General features: G+C 38.8%; 1 protein-coding gene across 2 annotated transcripts in view; it reads right to left on the reverse strand.

Moving 5' to 3' along the window:
• Window positions 1-861: 861 nt before the first annotated feature.
• The window catches only part of ttc7b (tetratricopeptide repeat domain 7B), a 76,000-nt gene continuing 61,820 nt past the window's right edge, over window positions 862-15,041 (reverse strand). For both annotated transcript variants that reach the window (XM_031906816.1, NM_001097339.1), the window contains 2 exon segments: window positions 10,280-10,482; window positions 862-2,477 (listed from right to left, as the gene is read on the reverse strand). In XM_031906816.1, coding sequence (XP_031762676.1) covers window positions 2,256-2,477; window positions 10,280-10,482 — 425 coding nt within the window. In that variant the 3' untranslated portion in view covers window positions 862-2,255.

The raw sequence follows: 15,041 nt of genomic DNA on the forward strand, positions 1-15,041 counted from the left end.
AGACATTTTAAATCTATGTAAGCAAGGCTGGATTACCCACTAGGCACTAGCCTAGGGCCCACCTAAAGTTAGAAGCCTGGTCCCAGGGGTGTAAAGGAAGCAATGGCAGAGCAGAAGGGCCAATTGCCAGGGTCTGAAGTGGCTGCCCCGCCTATGCGCTGGGCCCTCTCAAAAGATTTTTTAACAAGCAGCATGGGGAAAGAAGAAAAGTTTATGGTATTTTTCTTAGATAAAGGGTTTCAATGCATGTGCAGTGATCTTACTGGCATGTCCGGGGTTAATGGAGTGCCCACTGGTAATTTTTGCACTTCCCTTATTAGCAAGTCTGGGGTTAATAGAGTTCTTATGGCCATTTCTCTAGTGATCTTACTGGCAAGGTTGGGGTTATTGGAGGTAAATGGCAATTTCTGCACTTTTTTTTAGAAAGTCTGGTGTAAATGGGGTGCTCATTGCCCATTTCTGCAGTGATCTTTCTGCTATGAGATGCAAGTGCCACAGTGTGTCATGGAATGCACTTTTCTTTTTTTTTTCCGAGTTTTAAGTTTGGTTGATTTTTCAAGCTTGTCATCTGGTGCACTTTGTGCTTCTGATGCTACCTTTCCAAACATGGAAAAGGGCACATTTTTTTGTAAATGGGCATGGTATTTGGAGGTGAGGAAAAAAAATGTCACTGCCTATGTACAGTAGATCATTGTATAGTGAGAGCCCCAAAAGCACTTCCTTGCGTAGGGCCCAATTTAGACTTAATTTGGCTCTGTATTTCAGGCATTGTACAAGCACAATGTATGCATGCACTAGCTGCAGGATCCACTATAGTACTTGAGTGGACTTTTCGATTTACACACAAGATAAACCCATGGGTCATTTAGAAAACATTTTATTGACATCAGCATAGGTACATTAAATTCAATTTAATCACAAGGAATGTCAGAACATCAACCCATTTGTACATATCTTGATAAATAAACTCTGAATTCACATAAAAAAAACCTTAAATACAACATATATTTGCTTACGATCTTGTAACAGGCATATCATTTTCAAAATAAAATTGTCTCTTCCTGTCAACTATTTGCCACTAGACAGCTACTGACAGGACCAAGACGTTCGGCGGAAATAGAAAAATACAGCATATTCACATTTGTTGGCCAGAAGTAACAGCATGGTGTACTGAGCACAGGCAGAGGTCCGTAACAGCATATGTAGGCCTTGCAACTGGAACTGGGATGTTAGCAATGTGTTGTTATACAGACTGCCAGTGACATGCAGTAACTCTACATTGCATTTTCTTTATTTAGCTATGTTATGTCCTTGCTGAAGAGAACTACAGTCATGTGTACAGTAACACTGTGATGGCCAGAATTGTCAAGGTAGAAAGATTTTTTACACCATGGATGTTATTGAGGGTCACTTTAGAATTTTGCTTATACAGTCCATCTAATCAGGATCTCAGACTTATCTGATGATGTCTGATTTGCATATTTGCTAATATATGAAAATACATTGCCACTGGTGGACAATGACACTGTATTATTTCAGTTTTTGCCATAATTTGGCACTAGGAAAGATATGGCTGCAAGATAATGTTGCAATGAACAGCACATCTGTATTAGGCAGTATGAAAGGCCCAGGTGCATTATAGCACTGCTCCTCCTCACTAAGTAAAGCTTGGCCTCTAGTCAACTTGTAAAAACAGACTCCGTTCTAACATAACCTTGACACTTTTATTAGGCCACCTCTAGTCCCAAGTCATTTTGGAGCACTATCCCATACTACTTTAACTCAACACTATAAATGTATCTTCTCTAAAAGTAGTTATCCTAGCTAATTAACCATTCTATTAACCTTTAGAAAGTGATGTTATTCTATGCTATTCATCTCTGCTAAAAATCATATGGCTTAACCATGCAGGAGCTCACTGAATGCAGCATTGCCAGACACACTATACAGCATGGGTCATATAGAAACAATTACATGACAGTTTAGTTGAGACTTTGTTGTAACCCAATGGGCACAACACAAAGGCTAGGAGCTGCAATCATTCCTCTTCTGCACCACTAGACCACTAGATTGCGCAGCTACTTTGTTCTTACCACGTGAACACGTAACATTAGGAATGAATATCAAAGCGCAGGCTGAATCTCCTCTGACTGTGGATTAATTGCAAACTTCTTGGGTCACTACTGATTTGGCTGTGCCGTCCCACTGCTAAACATGCACCATTAGTCAGGGTTTAAAAGCCCTGCTAAACTCTCTCACAGAACTCTGGGTATTATGGTGAAGGGTACCACCGGGCTGCTTGCCTCCAGTTCCAGAGCAGTCAGGAAGCATTCTGTGGCAGCATCGTCATTGCCCTGAGCTTGCAGCACCTCCCCCAGGCTGTTCCACACCTCATGGGCTGTTGAGTTCACCTGCACAGCATCCCGTAAGATCTTCTCTGCCAAGCTGTACCGTCCCAGGTGGTGAAGAATCAAACTCTAAGGAGGAACAAAAGAAATTAAAATGAATTACATGTATTGGTTATACCACATTGTTCTATAATGCAATAAAATAGAACAGGAATAGATGCGCATTGATTAGCTCAGCCCTCAGTCACTTTACATTTGCAGTTTGTGCGCTGCTAAAAGCAAATTCAGCATTCAGTCTGGGAAAAGGAAATTAACAAACAGCAATAAGTATAAATATGCTTAAAGGGCGAGTGTCACTTTTATACAAAAATCTCTAGTGGAGGCTTAATTATAAATGGCTTGAGTGTGTTTCCTTAAACCAATATTTTTATCCAACAGCAAACAACACACTAATGCTGTGTTACATTAGTGCACTGGAAACTGCTGCCTCATGCTAGAATCAGCCACTTACAGAAGATGAAACTGTCAGCGACCCACAGCACAATGTGTTGGGCGCAGCTCCAAAAAAATTAGTTCGAGGAACTTACAAGTAAATTATTGCAGCACAGAATAAAAGGGCAAAGGGGATGAAAGCATGCAAATTTAAAAAATGCCAATTCCTTCTAACACTCCAAATAGTGCCAAAGAGATCCACTCATTACCAATGAGGCACTGCATAAAGGCGGCCATCCACGTTAAGATACCTTCATTTGGCAAGGTCACCAAATGAGGGGATCTTCTCCCAATATGCCACCTAAGGTTGATGATATTGGGCTAATTCGATTGTTTGGCCCTAGGGTCAAATGATTGATTTACAAAGACGAGTATAGGCACCTATACACCTGCTCCATGGGACAGCAGCAAACAGCTTAGGCAAACAAACTTGGGACATGGTTATTTAAGGAATACATAACAAAAATGAGCTTACTGTCATTTTCTTTTCCAACATTAACTGAAACCTGTCAGCAATATAGGTTTTCATCATGAATATGCTTAAAAGGTCCCTCGACACAGAATAATGCATGCACCTGGGCACACAATACATAATCTACTGAAATGTTATTCTCCCACATTTTAGCAGGACAAGGCAACTTGAGTTCTTGACTAATCTAATGTAGCAACTAGTAGACCAAAGGGTTGAATACTATTGCACGAGGAAGGTGGAGCAAGCCACCAGGAACCAGACCCATACGCATTAGGGAGGAAATTAGCGGCAAACACTCACTGACTGCATTAACCAAAGGTAAGTATTAATAACCACACTTTTGATTAAAAAGCATAGTTGGCAATTCTCATCTACTCTGTAAGTCAACCTGAATAAATAAAAGAACTGCTTATCCTAGCCGACTCCTATGAAAAGCAGAAAAACCCTAAAACTGGAGTGCCCAAAAAAATTGATCACCCTCCTATGCACTGTTTATTCACATATCTAGGGCTGTTGTTTATTTCATTATCTATAATGCATATCTAGAGTAGACTCTGACAATAGTCCAAGATGTATTAAGATCACTTAAAATAGACAACACGTCCCTAAAATATGGGCACCCTGCCCTAAACAACAGAGCTTACAAGAGACAGATTTATTAGGGAGTTAATTGGGAAGTCCAAAATGACTCCCAGCAATGTAATATATTTTTACCTCTCTCTCAGTTCATCAAAATGAATCTGAGCACCATTTTTTCTATTGGCTGATAGATCTCAATACACCTCAGAAGCAGCACTATGAGTGTTATGCGACCATCTGAATTCAATTTTTTATTTAATCGACCTACCTGCAGCTGGTAAACGGGAACTACAGTATTATGCAGAATGATCAATGCCTGGGATTTTCCGGATAAGAGATCCTTTCGAAATTTGGATCTCCATATCTTAAGTCTGCTAAAAATAATTTAATTATTGGTTTTGACACCAATATGTATTCAGGCAGCTTAGCTTGAAGCAAGTAAACGCTTTTGTTTTATTTTTACCAAGAAAAAAAGAAACCACTTAGAATTATTTGCTTAAGAAAGATGGTCTTCCCATAAGTCAGAGCTTTCCAAGTACTGCACACAGAACTCAAAGTAAGCAGATCATAGATTTCTCATGATGTGAGAACTTATACATGCATTTTCATATTTGGTCAATATGGCTGAATTACTATAGCAGCAGTTTATTTCAGGGTGCAAGTTACCCTTTAAAGATACACAGGGAGGCTTACCTCTGTGTCTCTATGGGAAATGCAGGTGGAGGTTGTAATTGGGGGAGACAAAAACAAAAGTAGCTGAATGTTAAAACACAAGAGAGTTTAAGGGCACTCATTAATACAGAAATTATTACCGTTTAATACTATTAGGGCAGGGGTACGTGGGGAGATTAGTTGCCCCGCAACAAATCTTCGTTGTCACGGATGACTAATCTCCCCACAATACCACCGGCTACAATGTAAATCGCCGATGGGATGGCATACACATTGCCGCGATGTCCCGCAGTCGGCCGAAGTTGTCTTGAGGGGGAACTTCAGGCGACTGCGGGACATCGCAGCAGCGTGTATGCCATCCCACGTGGGGCAACTAATCTCCCCATGTACCCCTGCCCTTAGGGTTTCACTGCTTTGTGTGCATTTGTGTACAAAAGGAGAGAGTGGCAACTTTATCTAGGTACACAAGCAAAAGGCAGATGAGAAAGGCTACCTGGAATCTTATTCACCAAGAGAAGTAATATCTTGCATCTGCACATCTATATTTAAGCATTGCAGATTAGAGGCAACAAGATAGCCAGCAGTAAGGTGAAGGAAGGTATGAGCGGTCTCCATTAACAGAGGATAATACAGGAACTGTCCCACTGGAGCAGTCGTGCAGGTTGATTAAGAAACTAAATGTATCCCTATTCCTGTGCAATTGGCAGGTAAACACCTACATGAGAACTGTATGCAGCCTCCCACAAGGTCAGTAATGATCTATTTAAGGCTGAGCAGTACAGCACAGTGTGACAGTAGCAAACACAATGGCATTAAACCTGCAAGCATTAATGCAGTTCATTTCCTTCAACACCGATCTGACATTATCCATCTCATTTCAAATATAGCATCTCTTTGGGGGTGGACAGAGAGGTTTACAGACTGTGGGTTTGGTCCCCTACGAAGTGAAAAAAAAAAAGTGTAAAGAGTACCCAGTTTGACCAATAGGATAATTGTTTGGAACTAAGCTAAATAGTATCTTTACTTCCGTATGTCTACACATAAGAGTGCCCTGTATACAGAAGGACAATCTAGAGAAAAGGTAAATAGAGGAATGCCTTTGGGGACACCCAAGTATCCCAGCACAACTGTAGGGGGAATACCTGTGCTGGAGCAATTTTATTATACAGCAATCCTGCTCCATTAGTGGCCCTGGTCAGCTGACAATTCCCTTATCATACCATGCTTGCCTACTTGCTTAGAAGTTAAAATAGAAAAGAACTAACACAAAAGTTGTGTTAGGCAAGGCTAAAACTGAAAGTCCAGCCATTTAATGCTTTATATGAGCAAAGGAGAAAAGCAAAAGGAAAATGAGATCACTTCTTAATATACAAAAAGAAGAAGTAAAAGTGTACTGGTCCTTTAAATAAGCAGGAAGAGTCAATTTTGTGTTTGCATACAAAGAACAAGGGAGACAACACTAGAAACAAAATGGTTTAAGTATTTCATACCTGTGGGGCAGAAACGTCCTGCCATAGGGAACACTGCAGCCCTCTGAGCCAACCATTTGTCTAATTGAGTCAGTGTGACCCAGTAGAACAAATTAACAAAGGAGGCCAGTTGTTACCTAGGGCGATCAAGCTTGGAATAAAGCTTTTTCCTTCTTATCTGCACTCCAGAATGAATTAAGCAGAAAAGTACTTCATAAAGCAATGTATTCTCCAGAAATAAAGGCGCTTAAAGGGATTCTGTTATGAGGAATTTTTTTTCCCCCAAAGCAGATCAGTTAATAGTGTTTCTCCTGCAGAATCCTGCACTGCAATCACTTTCCGAAGTGGCGATTATTTTTTTTTTTAATATATTTTTTTTATATTTAGTTTTGACACATGTGAGGCTAGCCATTTTCTTACTTTCCCAAGTGCCCTCAGGCATGTGAGACAAACTTCAGTATCTCTGCTGTACTGCAAGATGGAGTGATGTCACCCCTCTCCCCTCAACCCCCCCAAACAGCTGATCAGCAGAACAATAGGCAGGTAACAAGATATCAGCTCCCTGACACCTCTGCTGAAGGATTCAACTGCCTTAACTGATAGTGCTTCCCCGGGCTAATAGCACTGATGGTACTGTCCTTAATTTTAGCGAATGGGTAAATAGGCAAGACTGCCTATACTGTCTCCCAATAATATAAGGTGGCTTCAGGCTTTTCTCGCCAGCTAAAATATACTGTGGAAAGAAACTATTCTATGTGACATTGGCCTCAATTAGCTTGTACAGTATAGGATTTATAGATATATTCACAGTATGCCCTTGTAAATAATGGTACATTAACAGCCAAAAATAATGACTCCAGTAAAGATCCTAAATACAGTAAGAGGCAGAGAGTAGTGGCACCCAAAATAAATTAAATACAGTGAGAAGCAGTGGGAACTTCAGCCCCAAATACACAATATAAAGTGAGAGCTTTCCCAAAGGCTGGAGAACATTTCAGCATTGTAGAGATAAAAACAAATTCAGAAATGGTTTGTATTGCTAAAAATGCTCCCTTGCCCCACCAAGTGGTAGATATGAGATCTGTACCCAAGCAGGAGAAAGCCAAGTGGGTGACAGGGCTTGGTTAAGAACACTGAGCAGCAGAATACATTACTCCCAACAATCCAGTTTCTTGTGGGACAGTCCTGATTTTTACTTCACAGTTTGCTGCCCCAGAACCCCCCTTTAAATGTCCCACACTGCCCTGTTTAGGTACACATGCATTCCACTGTGAAACACATGTCCATCTTGTATTTATCTATATTACTATAAAATTAATCTTCAAGTCTGACAGTTAAAGGACATGGAACCCAACCAATTAATAGGACATATTTGCCATCTTACAAAACAATTACTTTTTATTGCACACCCCACCCAAGAAAACCTGCTGCTTTTTTACAATTGCGTCAACCATATTGTTTCATTTAACACAGGTTTTACCTGCAACTTAAGGTCCCCATACATGGGCCGATTGTAGCTGCCGATACTGGTCCCTTGGATCGATTCGGCAGCTTATTGGCCCGTGTAGGGGCAGAAACGAGGCCAGATATCGATTGGCCAGGTTAAAAGATTCAGTCAGATCGGGGACCGCATCGGCTCGTTGATGCGGTCCCCGAACCGACTTCCCCATTGCCACCAATATAATTCGATCGTTTGGCCCCAGGGCAAAATGGTCGAATTAGCCTACACGCTCCCCGATATCGCCCACCCGTAGGTAGGGATATCGGGTGAAGATCCGCTCATTTGGCGATCTCGCCAAGCCAGCGAATCTTAATGTGTATGGGGACCTTTACTTGCTTTCAAGGTTAAAACTTGCTTTCGGGTTTTAACCTTGAAAGCAAGTAAGTTGCAGGTAAATGTATTTTGAAGCAGTAGAATTCTTAATGAATCAGATAAGTCAGTGTAGGACTGGCCAGAGGAGATGACTTTGATGTAGTTGGCCAGCTTGAAGTATATTGCAATATATGGACAAACAATCCCTGTTACTTAAAGGGGAGGGCATATCTTGGTAGCTTAATACACAGAATATAATAATGTCCTGTTTACACTATATATGTATATGTATATATGACTGGCATATTCCGAATTAAACCAGAAAATAACTAAGAAGCATAATTGTTCTCTCAAGAACAAAAACAAAAACTGGGAATAGTCATTTAAATTTGTGCGCAGGACAAAAGCTAAATGGTGTATGCTCTGACAATAATAAAACAGAAAAAGCCTCTGCCTCATGTTGTACCCAGCAAAATGCAACATCAGCTTTGCTTTTATCTTTGCACTTGTAAACTGTAAAACTGTCAGGCTGACAACTTGCCTGATCACTCCTCTTAAACTAAGTCCTTCAGAGAGGAATGTCCCAAGAACCTGCATGCACTGATGAGTGTAGCACTCAAGCAGATTCAATGACTAACTTTTCAAGCACTTATCTACATTTGCTGCACTGGAACAGCCTTAGCATGATGTTAGACTTATGTAATAGTTTAGCCACACACACAATCACCTCTCCAACACATTTGTTCCTATCATGTGAAAGCTGACTATGGTAATTACCAAAACAAGGGTATTGTTTGGTTAAAAAGGAAACCGTAGGTTAAAAAAAATCTTTCTACTCCAAACTACCCAACTGCAAATCTAAACTCAAGTTTGGGTCAAGTTAATCTTTGCACCTTTAGAAATCTAATAAAAACATAAAATGAAAGCCAGGTGTTTTCTAAATAGCTTGAAACTCAATATGCATAGGATTACAATTAAAAACCATAAAAACCAACAATTAATAAATATCTATATCACACACTCAGTGGTCAAAGTCCCAGTTCTATTAGTCTCTGAGCAATAAAATTAAAAGTGCAAAAAAATTATTAAGGATACAATAACATCACAAATAAAAGTTAATATGCAGCATGATTATTGCTCATACTTAATGTAATAAACATTAAGGAAAAAACCTGTGTGTATGTGTGTGTACAGTTGATAAATTGTGTGAGCAAGAGCCCTACTAATCGTATATTTGATTACATGCCAGAGATGTGGTATGCAATATGTTGGACTTCACCGAGTTTGAAAGAATGTATTCGGGAACACATTCCTGGCATTCAAATAAGAAAAGAGACAAGTGTATCTAGATTTTTTCCAGGTCCAAGGTATAAAAAGACTTTTTGCATCCCAGGAGGGGTGGTGATTTAACATATAATATATTGAAACGAGAAGTTTTTTGGATATTCACCCTTCATACTAAATTACCAAGAGGAATGAATTCCGATGTTTCTTGTTACTATCATTAAACTTTTATACCGATATCAACATGTTGATATGCATATATTTTCCTTTCTGGGTGCATAGATATCTCTCTTTATATTTATTGGAGTGTATTTTCTCATGTCCTTCCTCTTATATACATGCTGTTCCTTTAAATTATTTACTGATGTCTGGTTTCCTCCCCTTTTTCTCATCCCCTCATTTTCTATTAGTGTTTAGCCTTTTAAATACTGATGTTGTTGTATGTACATTTAAGCCTATGATTAAGTGTCAGACAGACAAGAAATGCATCAGCCTTCATGAGATGAGTTTATAATAAAGGTTTCTTTTCTTTTTAACTTTTGGAATGGCCTGTCTTTGGATTTCCAGAGTGCCAAGCGAGCGGGAACAGAACAAAAGCTCTAACAGCCACTTATCTGCTCCTGCACCCAGAAGTGCTACATATCATAGAATCTATGCAAAGATGAATACAAGGCACTTAAAGAGTTGAATGTATGTTGTAAATTTCCCGAAGAATCCTTTTGTTTTTAGGTATACTACATTTCTTCAAAATCAGATAATGAGCTCCATATAAATGAGCCTTCCCTTCTTCTTCCAACTGTTGCATGTCTTTCTACTGACAAGATGGATTTCATTATACAGGTTGTTAAATTAGTAAGAGTAATTTGCTTAACTGCCTTCTCCTCTTCACAAAAACTGCCCTGAAGTATTAAGAAGGTGGGAATAAAAATACCTGTACATTCAATCTCACGGTTTCACAAAAATTTTAAACAAAAAAAATACATATTTAGTTGAAACAGGAATACTGCATATCTAAATCAAGCACTATATATATTTAACTCATATTTAGCATGTGTGTTAGAAAAGACATTTTATTAGACAGTAAAAGATGACCAGTAATATGTTTTACTCAGCAGCCAAGATAAATAAACAAGTGCTGTCTGGGACTTACCAGTCTCTGCATGCTCTTTACATGAGTAGGGCTAATAGATAGGGCTTCTTCATACCAACGTTTGGCATCATCAATATTTCCTCGTAACTCTGCCACTTGACCTCTCATATACAGCACATTGTGGGACATGGGGAAAAGATTAGCTGCTTCCTGGACACAAGCTGTGGCCTCTGTAGGTTTTCCTATTCCGATGTACACTTCAGCTGCAGGGAAGTGCAGAGAGTGTCATTAAGTTTTATTGTGGAGTGAGCTTTAGTGGTAGAAAGAAAAAAAAACATTTGTGGATAGCTACAAGACTGAAAGAATTTTCCCAATAGGCTTTAATCCACCACCCAGTAGCAGTTTATTTTTAGCAAAATGGAAATATAAGCCAGTGATTTTATTTCTACTGAGCTTGGGCTCAGGAGGTTAACACTGCAGAATACACTACATGGGGCTCATTAACAATGCTGCAGGCAGGCTGGCCACTGTCTTTCAACTGCAATAGGGAAATTTCAGGTCTCTGTTGACTTATAGCGTCAATATACAAAACTCATATGCAAGTGAATTTCCATATGGGAAGCCTAAAATTACTCAACGTACAGAAAGGTTTATAGCTGGGTAATACAAGAGATTCTCTGGCAAATGCAGGCTCTTTCACTGTGATAAATGGGAGGTGACCTCCCACATGGGGCCAAAGGCCTTTGAGATTTCCTGCATATTCACTTTATACTTTGCCAAATCTTATACAATGAAACTGATGATAAGAAACTCATTTCATCATGACATCTTCATTACACTTAAACATTAATAGAACAAAGCAATAAAACTCCAGAGCCAAATAATATCATATTACTCATATGTGGTTGTTATAGAGATTATGGAGAGTTATAGGTGCCTATGGAGGCATTGTGTTGCAAACAATTAAATTTTTCCTTTCCTACAATAGTGTGTATAGTGAGCTGTTGGTATAGTATGATCTGCCAACCATACTATCAAATGGTTAACTTGCTTGCATTCTTTTCCCCCAGCACTGTTCCACACCGTGAATGAAAACTTATAGAGGTAATTCACCTTTAAGTTAACTTTTAATATGTAATAGAATATCCTATTACTAGTAAGTTTGCAATGTGTCTTTATTATTTATTTTTAATGTTTTTTTAATGATTTGCCTATCAAAAAACTATAGTTCTGTTAGTTTACAATTTTATTACTATTGTTATTTTTCATCATCTTTTTACTTTGTCCCTCTCCTTTTTATATTCCAATTACTCATTTCAACCCACTGCATAGCAATCAGCTGAAATTTTAAACTGGAGAGCTGCTGAACAAAAAGTTAAATAACGAAAGAAAATTAAAAAATGCCATTTGCAAACGGTCTCAGAATATCGTCGTCTATGTCATACTAACAGGTAATTTAAAAGTGAACAACCCCTTTTAAAGGTGTGCATTGGCTTTCTGACACAACTGACACAAAAAACACATGTAAATTTAGAAAATACCCCTTGACACATCCCTGTTCATGGCTGTCTACCACAGCAGACAGTGGCAATCTTCTTTATTGCTGCCAACATTTAATAAGTATTTTAAAACAATTGAAAGTGAAATTTTCTAGGCACAAAGCTGTCCAGCTTTAAAAACACTTGGATACCGCTTTTAATATAGTATGTAAGGAATGAATGTGAAGAATATCTGGTTTATTTTTGTAATATGTTGCAATCAGAGTACCCAATGATGTTACTAAACCTGGCTCAATGTCATTTGGCATGAAATTCAAAATGAAAGAACCTTTAGGACCCAGATGCAATGCCCAATTTTAAGTGCTACTGGTAGGTTCTTGAGTAAGCTACATTATCTGATATAATGCACTAATTGCTTGTTTCTGCCTATTCTGTTTGCCTGAGAGATGTCTGAACTTCGAATGATAACTGTTCGTTATGCTTTTGTCTGTTCCCTGGCGCTTTCTTCCTCAGCTTCTTCATTATGCTCAATTTCCTGGCTCTGATGGCCTTGTGGTTCTGGCAATTAGGAGCAGAGAGCAACTATGTAGTGTCAAATCTCTATACTGACCCCACTTTCTAGCATCACTCTTCCTGACAAATGTGCATTAAATTATATTTATTAATTGCAATGTAAGCTCCTTTATATTGCCAGCTTTGGACTGTTTTTTCTTCTTTTCTTAATCTATTTCAATATAATTAACAGGATTTTTCAAATGTATTTTCCTAGCAATTGCTTTAATTTTGAATTAAAAATGGCTTACATTACACAGTAGTATAAAACAACCTAGACTAATTTTACTTGACTAAACACACACAGACATGTACACAGAAGATGACAGTAGGATCAATTTGTGGATCTTTGGTGTGAGAACACAGGTCAAGTGACATTTTAAGAACCCAACTTTTCTCTGAGCTTGTAATGTGAGAAATCTGGATTTCACCTCGTGTTAGGTAGCACAACAACTAGGTAAAGCATCACAAGGCTTTGCCTTGCTCTAAGTGGAAAGTATCCTAATTGAATGTAACATAGAAGGATAAAATGTCCTGCGCAATTCAGTGGATTTCTGTTTGAGCTTTTGAGTCTTGATATTTAAATAGAATGGTTCTGTCATTCAGAATGAGGATTAAAGCCATTTTACTTGGCATCTGAATAAAATAATATTTAATCTTCCGAAATTTCCCCAAAATATAGCCCTTGAAGAAAAATTTAAAGAACCAGAGAGCTATTAGTGTTGTAATTCACTGAAAAATACCATGTCTGAATTCTTAGTTTTAAAATCTTAATGGTGTGAACTACTGTGATTTGATAGAGCTACTTGTGAAAAATGATGAGCTGCTGCGATTAAATGTTGGGATGGCACTTCTAGGCACTGGGAGCAGAGAGAGCAGGCTCAGACACAGTTATACGTACAGGTGCAAAATTCAAATATATTAAAGCCCTGCCTGTTCCATGTATGTATTTTTCCTGCCCTATCTCTTTCACGTATGTAACTTGCCTGCCTTGTATTCCAGGATCTACATTTTGGCCACCCCGACCCCAGGTCTAAAAGATGTATATTAGCATAACTTAGAGAGAGTGCATACAGGGCTTAGATTTTAGCAGGCCTATAGACAACATCTCTATAATGATAATACAGTTCAATTATGTTGCAAGAGATTTTGGTTTTGAGTAAAAAAAAAAAGTATAAATATGTATCTAGTATAAATAAATTTAAAGCAACTGGACTTATTTGGTAATCATTGAAGACGTTTCACTACTCATCGAGCAGCTTCTTCAGTTCAACTGAACTACATATAAATATGTAGTTTGTTTTAATTTCAATACTTAAAACTTACCAATGGCGTATCAAAAAAATTCCCAAAATAATGGAAACAGCCATCCATTTGCCATTAGAACACCGTGACATGTAAAAGGATTTATCTCCTAGAGTATCTTCATGCACTACAGTTACAGCAATGCTGTTATCACAGAGCTAAGAAGAGACATTGTTCAGTCTTTAAGGACCTAATCTACTCCCTGTGATCACTTGTCAGATGTTGATCCCTTATTTGTAGATAATTAAGTACAGGCAGCATCACAGATCAGTTCTAATGCTCCTGCCAGGACTTTAAGCTTTCTCAGTTATCTCTGTGTTATCAGACCTCAGACCTTGAGGTTACGTCAGGTCTTTAAAAATGCATGCTGGCTAACTCCTGTAAGCTTGCTGTAAAGAGACCTTAGGCATTTGCTGCTTGATTTCACAAAGCCTGCCATTCTGAGACAGATGGAATTATTACACAGTTTTAAAATCTTTTAAAAGGTCAGTACAGTACTAAGGCTCTGATCTTTAGAACCTACATACAAAAAAAAAAAAAAAAAAAAATAATGTCAATGTGGTCTTAGGGTATGAACAACATCCAACAACCAAAAAGTGCTCAGATATCGCCTTTAACTAAGAAAGGGGTTTCTTCACTGTAAGGACAGTTGGTTATTCAATACACTACCAAAAGAGAAAGCAGTTATTATTGATAATACGTTAGTGTGATTCAATAATAGATCATCAATCTGATTGCAAGTAATGTGTTAGGAAGTATTTTTTTTTTTTTTTTTTTTTTTACATTAACTCTGAATTGGTAACTTACAAGAGATGCTGTCATCTAGAGCAGTGCTGTCCAACTGGCGGCCCGCGACCCCCCTCTGTGTGGCCCCCCACCTGTCTGGCTGCTTTGATGGCTTACTCTTGTGTAAGCTTTAAATGGTATCAGTACTGTGATTAACTAACCCCTCTGCATGGTTAACACCTCAGATTCAGGTTGTAATCCCCCTGTATTGTTTAAAAATGTAATCCCCTGTGTTGTTCACACTTTTTAATCTCTGCATTGTTCACACCTCAGGCTCAGGCTCTAATCACCCACATTTTTCACCTGTTCACACCTCAGACTGTAGGAGCAGTAGAAACCCACAAATAATACCTGCACACTACAAAAAGAACATATACTGAGGTGGTACTGCAATTAAAAAGTTTTTTAATATATAGTTATTGTACAGACTGTAGGAGCAGTGTCAGCATTGTGTCACTGTATGCTGCCTGTGTGCCATACAGCATAGGGCAAGCAGAGTATGGCACACAGGCAGGGTAGGGCAGGCAGAGTATGGCACACAAAGGCAGGGTAGGGCAGGCAGAGTATGGCACACACAGGCCAAGAATGGCACAAACCAGCAAAGAATGGCACACACAGTGAAAGTATGGCACACGCAGGCAGGGTAGGGAAGGCAGAGTATGGCACACATAGGCAGGGTA

This window comes from Xenopus tropicalis, chromosome 8 (assembly GCF_000004195.4).
Source record: "Xenopus tropicalis strain Nigerian chromosome 8, UCB_Xtro_10.0, whole genome shotgun sequence".
NCBI lineage: Eukaryota > Metazoa > Chordata > Amphibia > Anura > Pipidae > Xenopus > Xenopus tropicalis.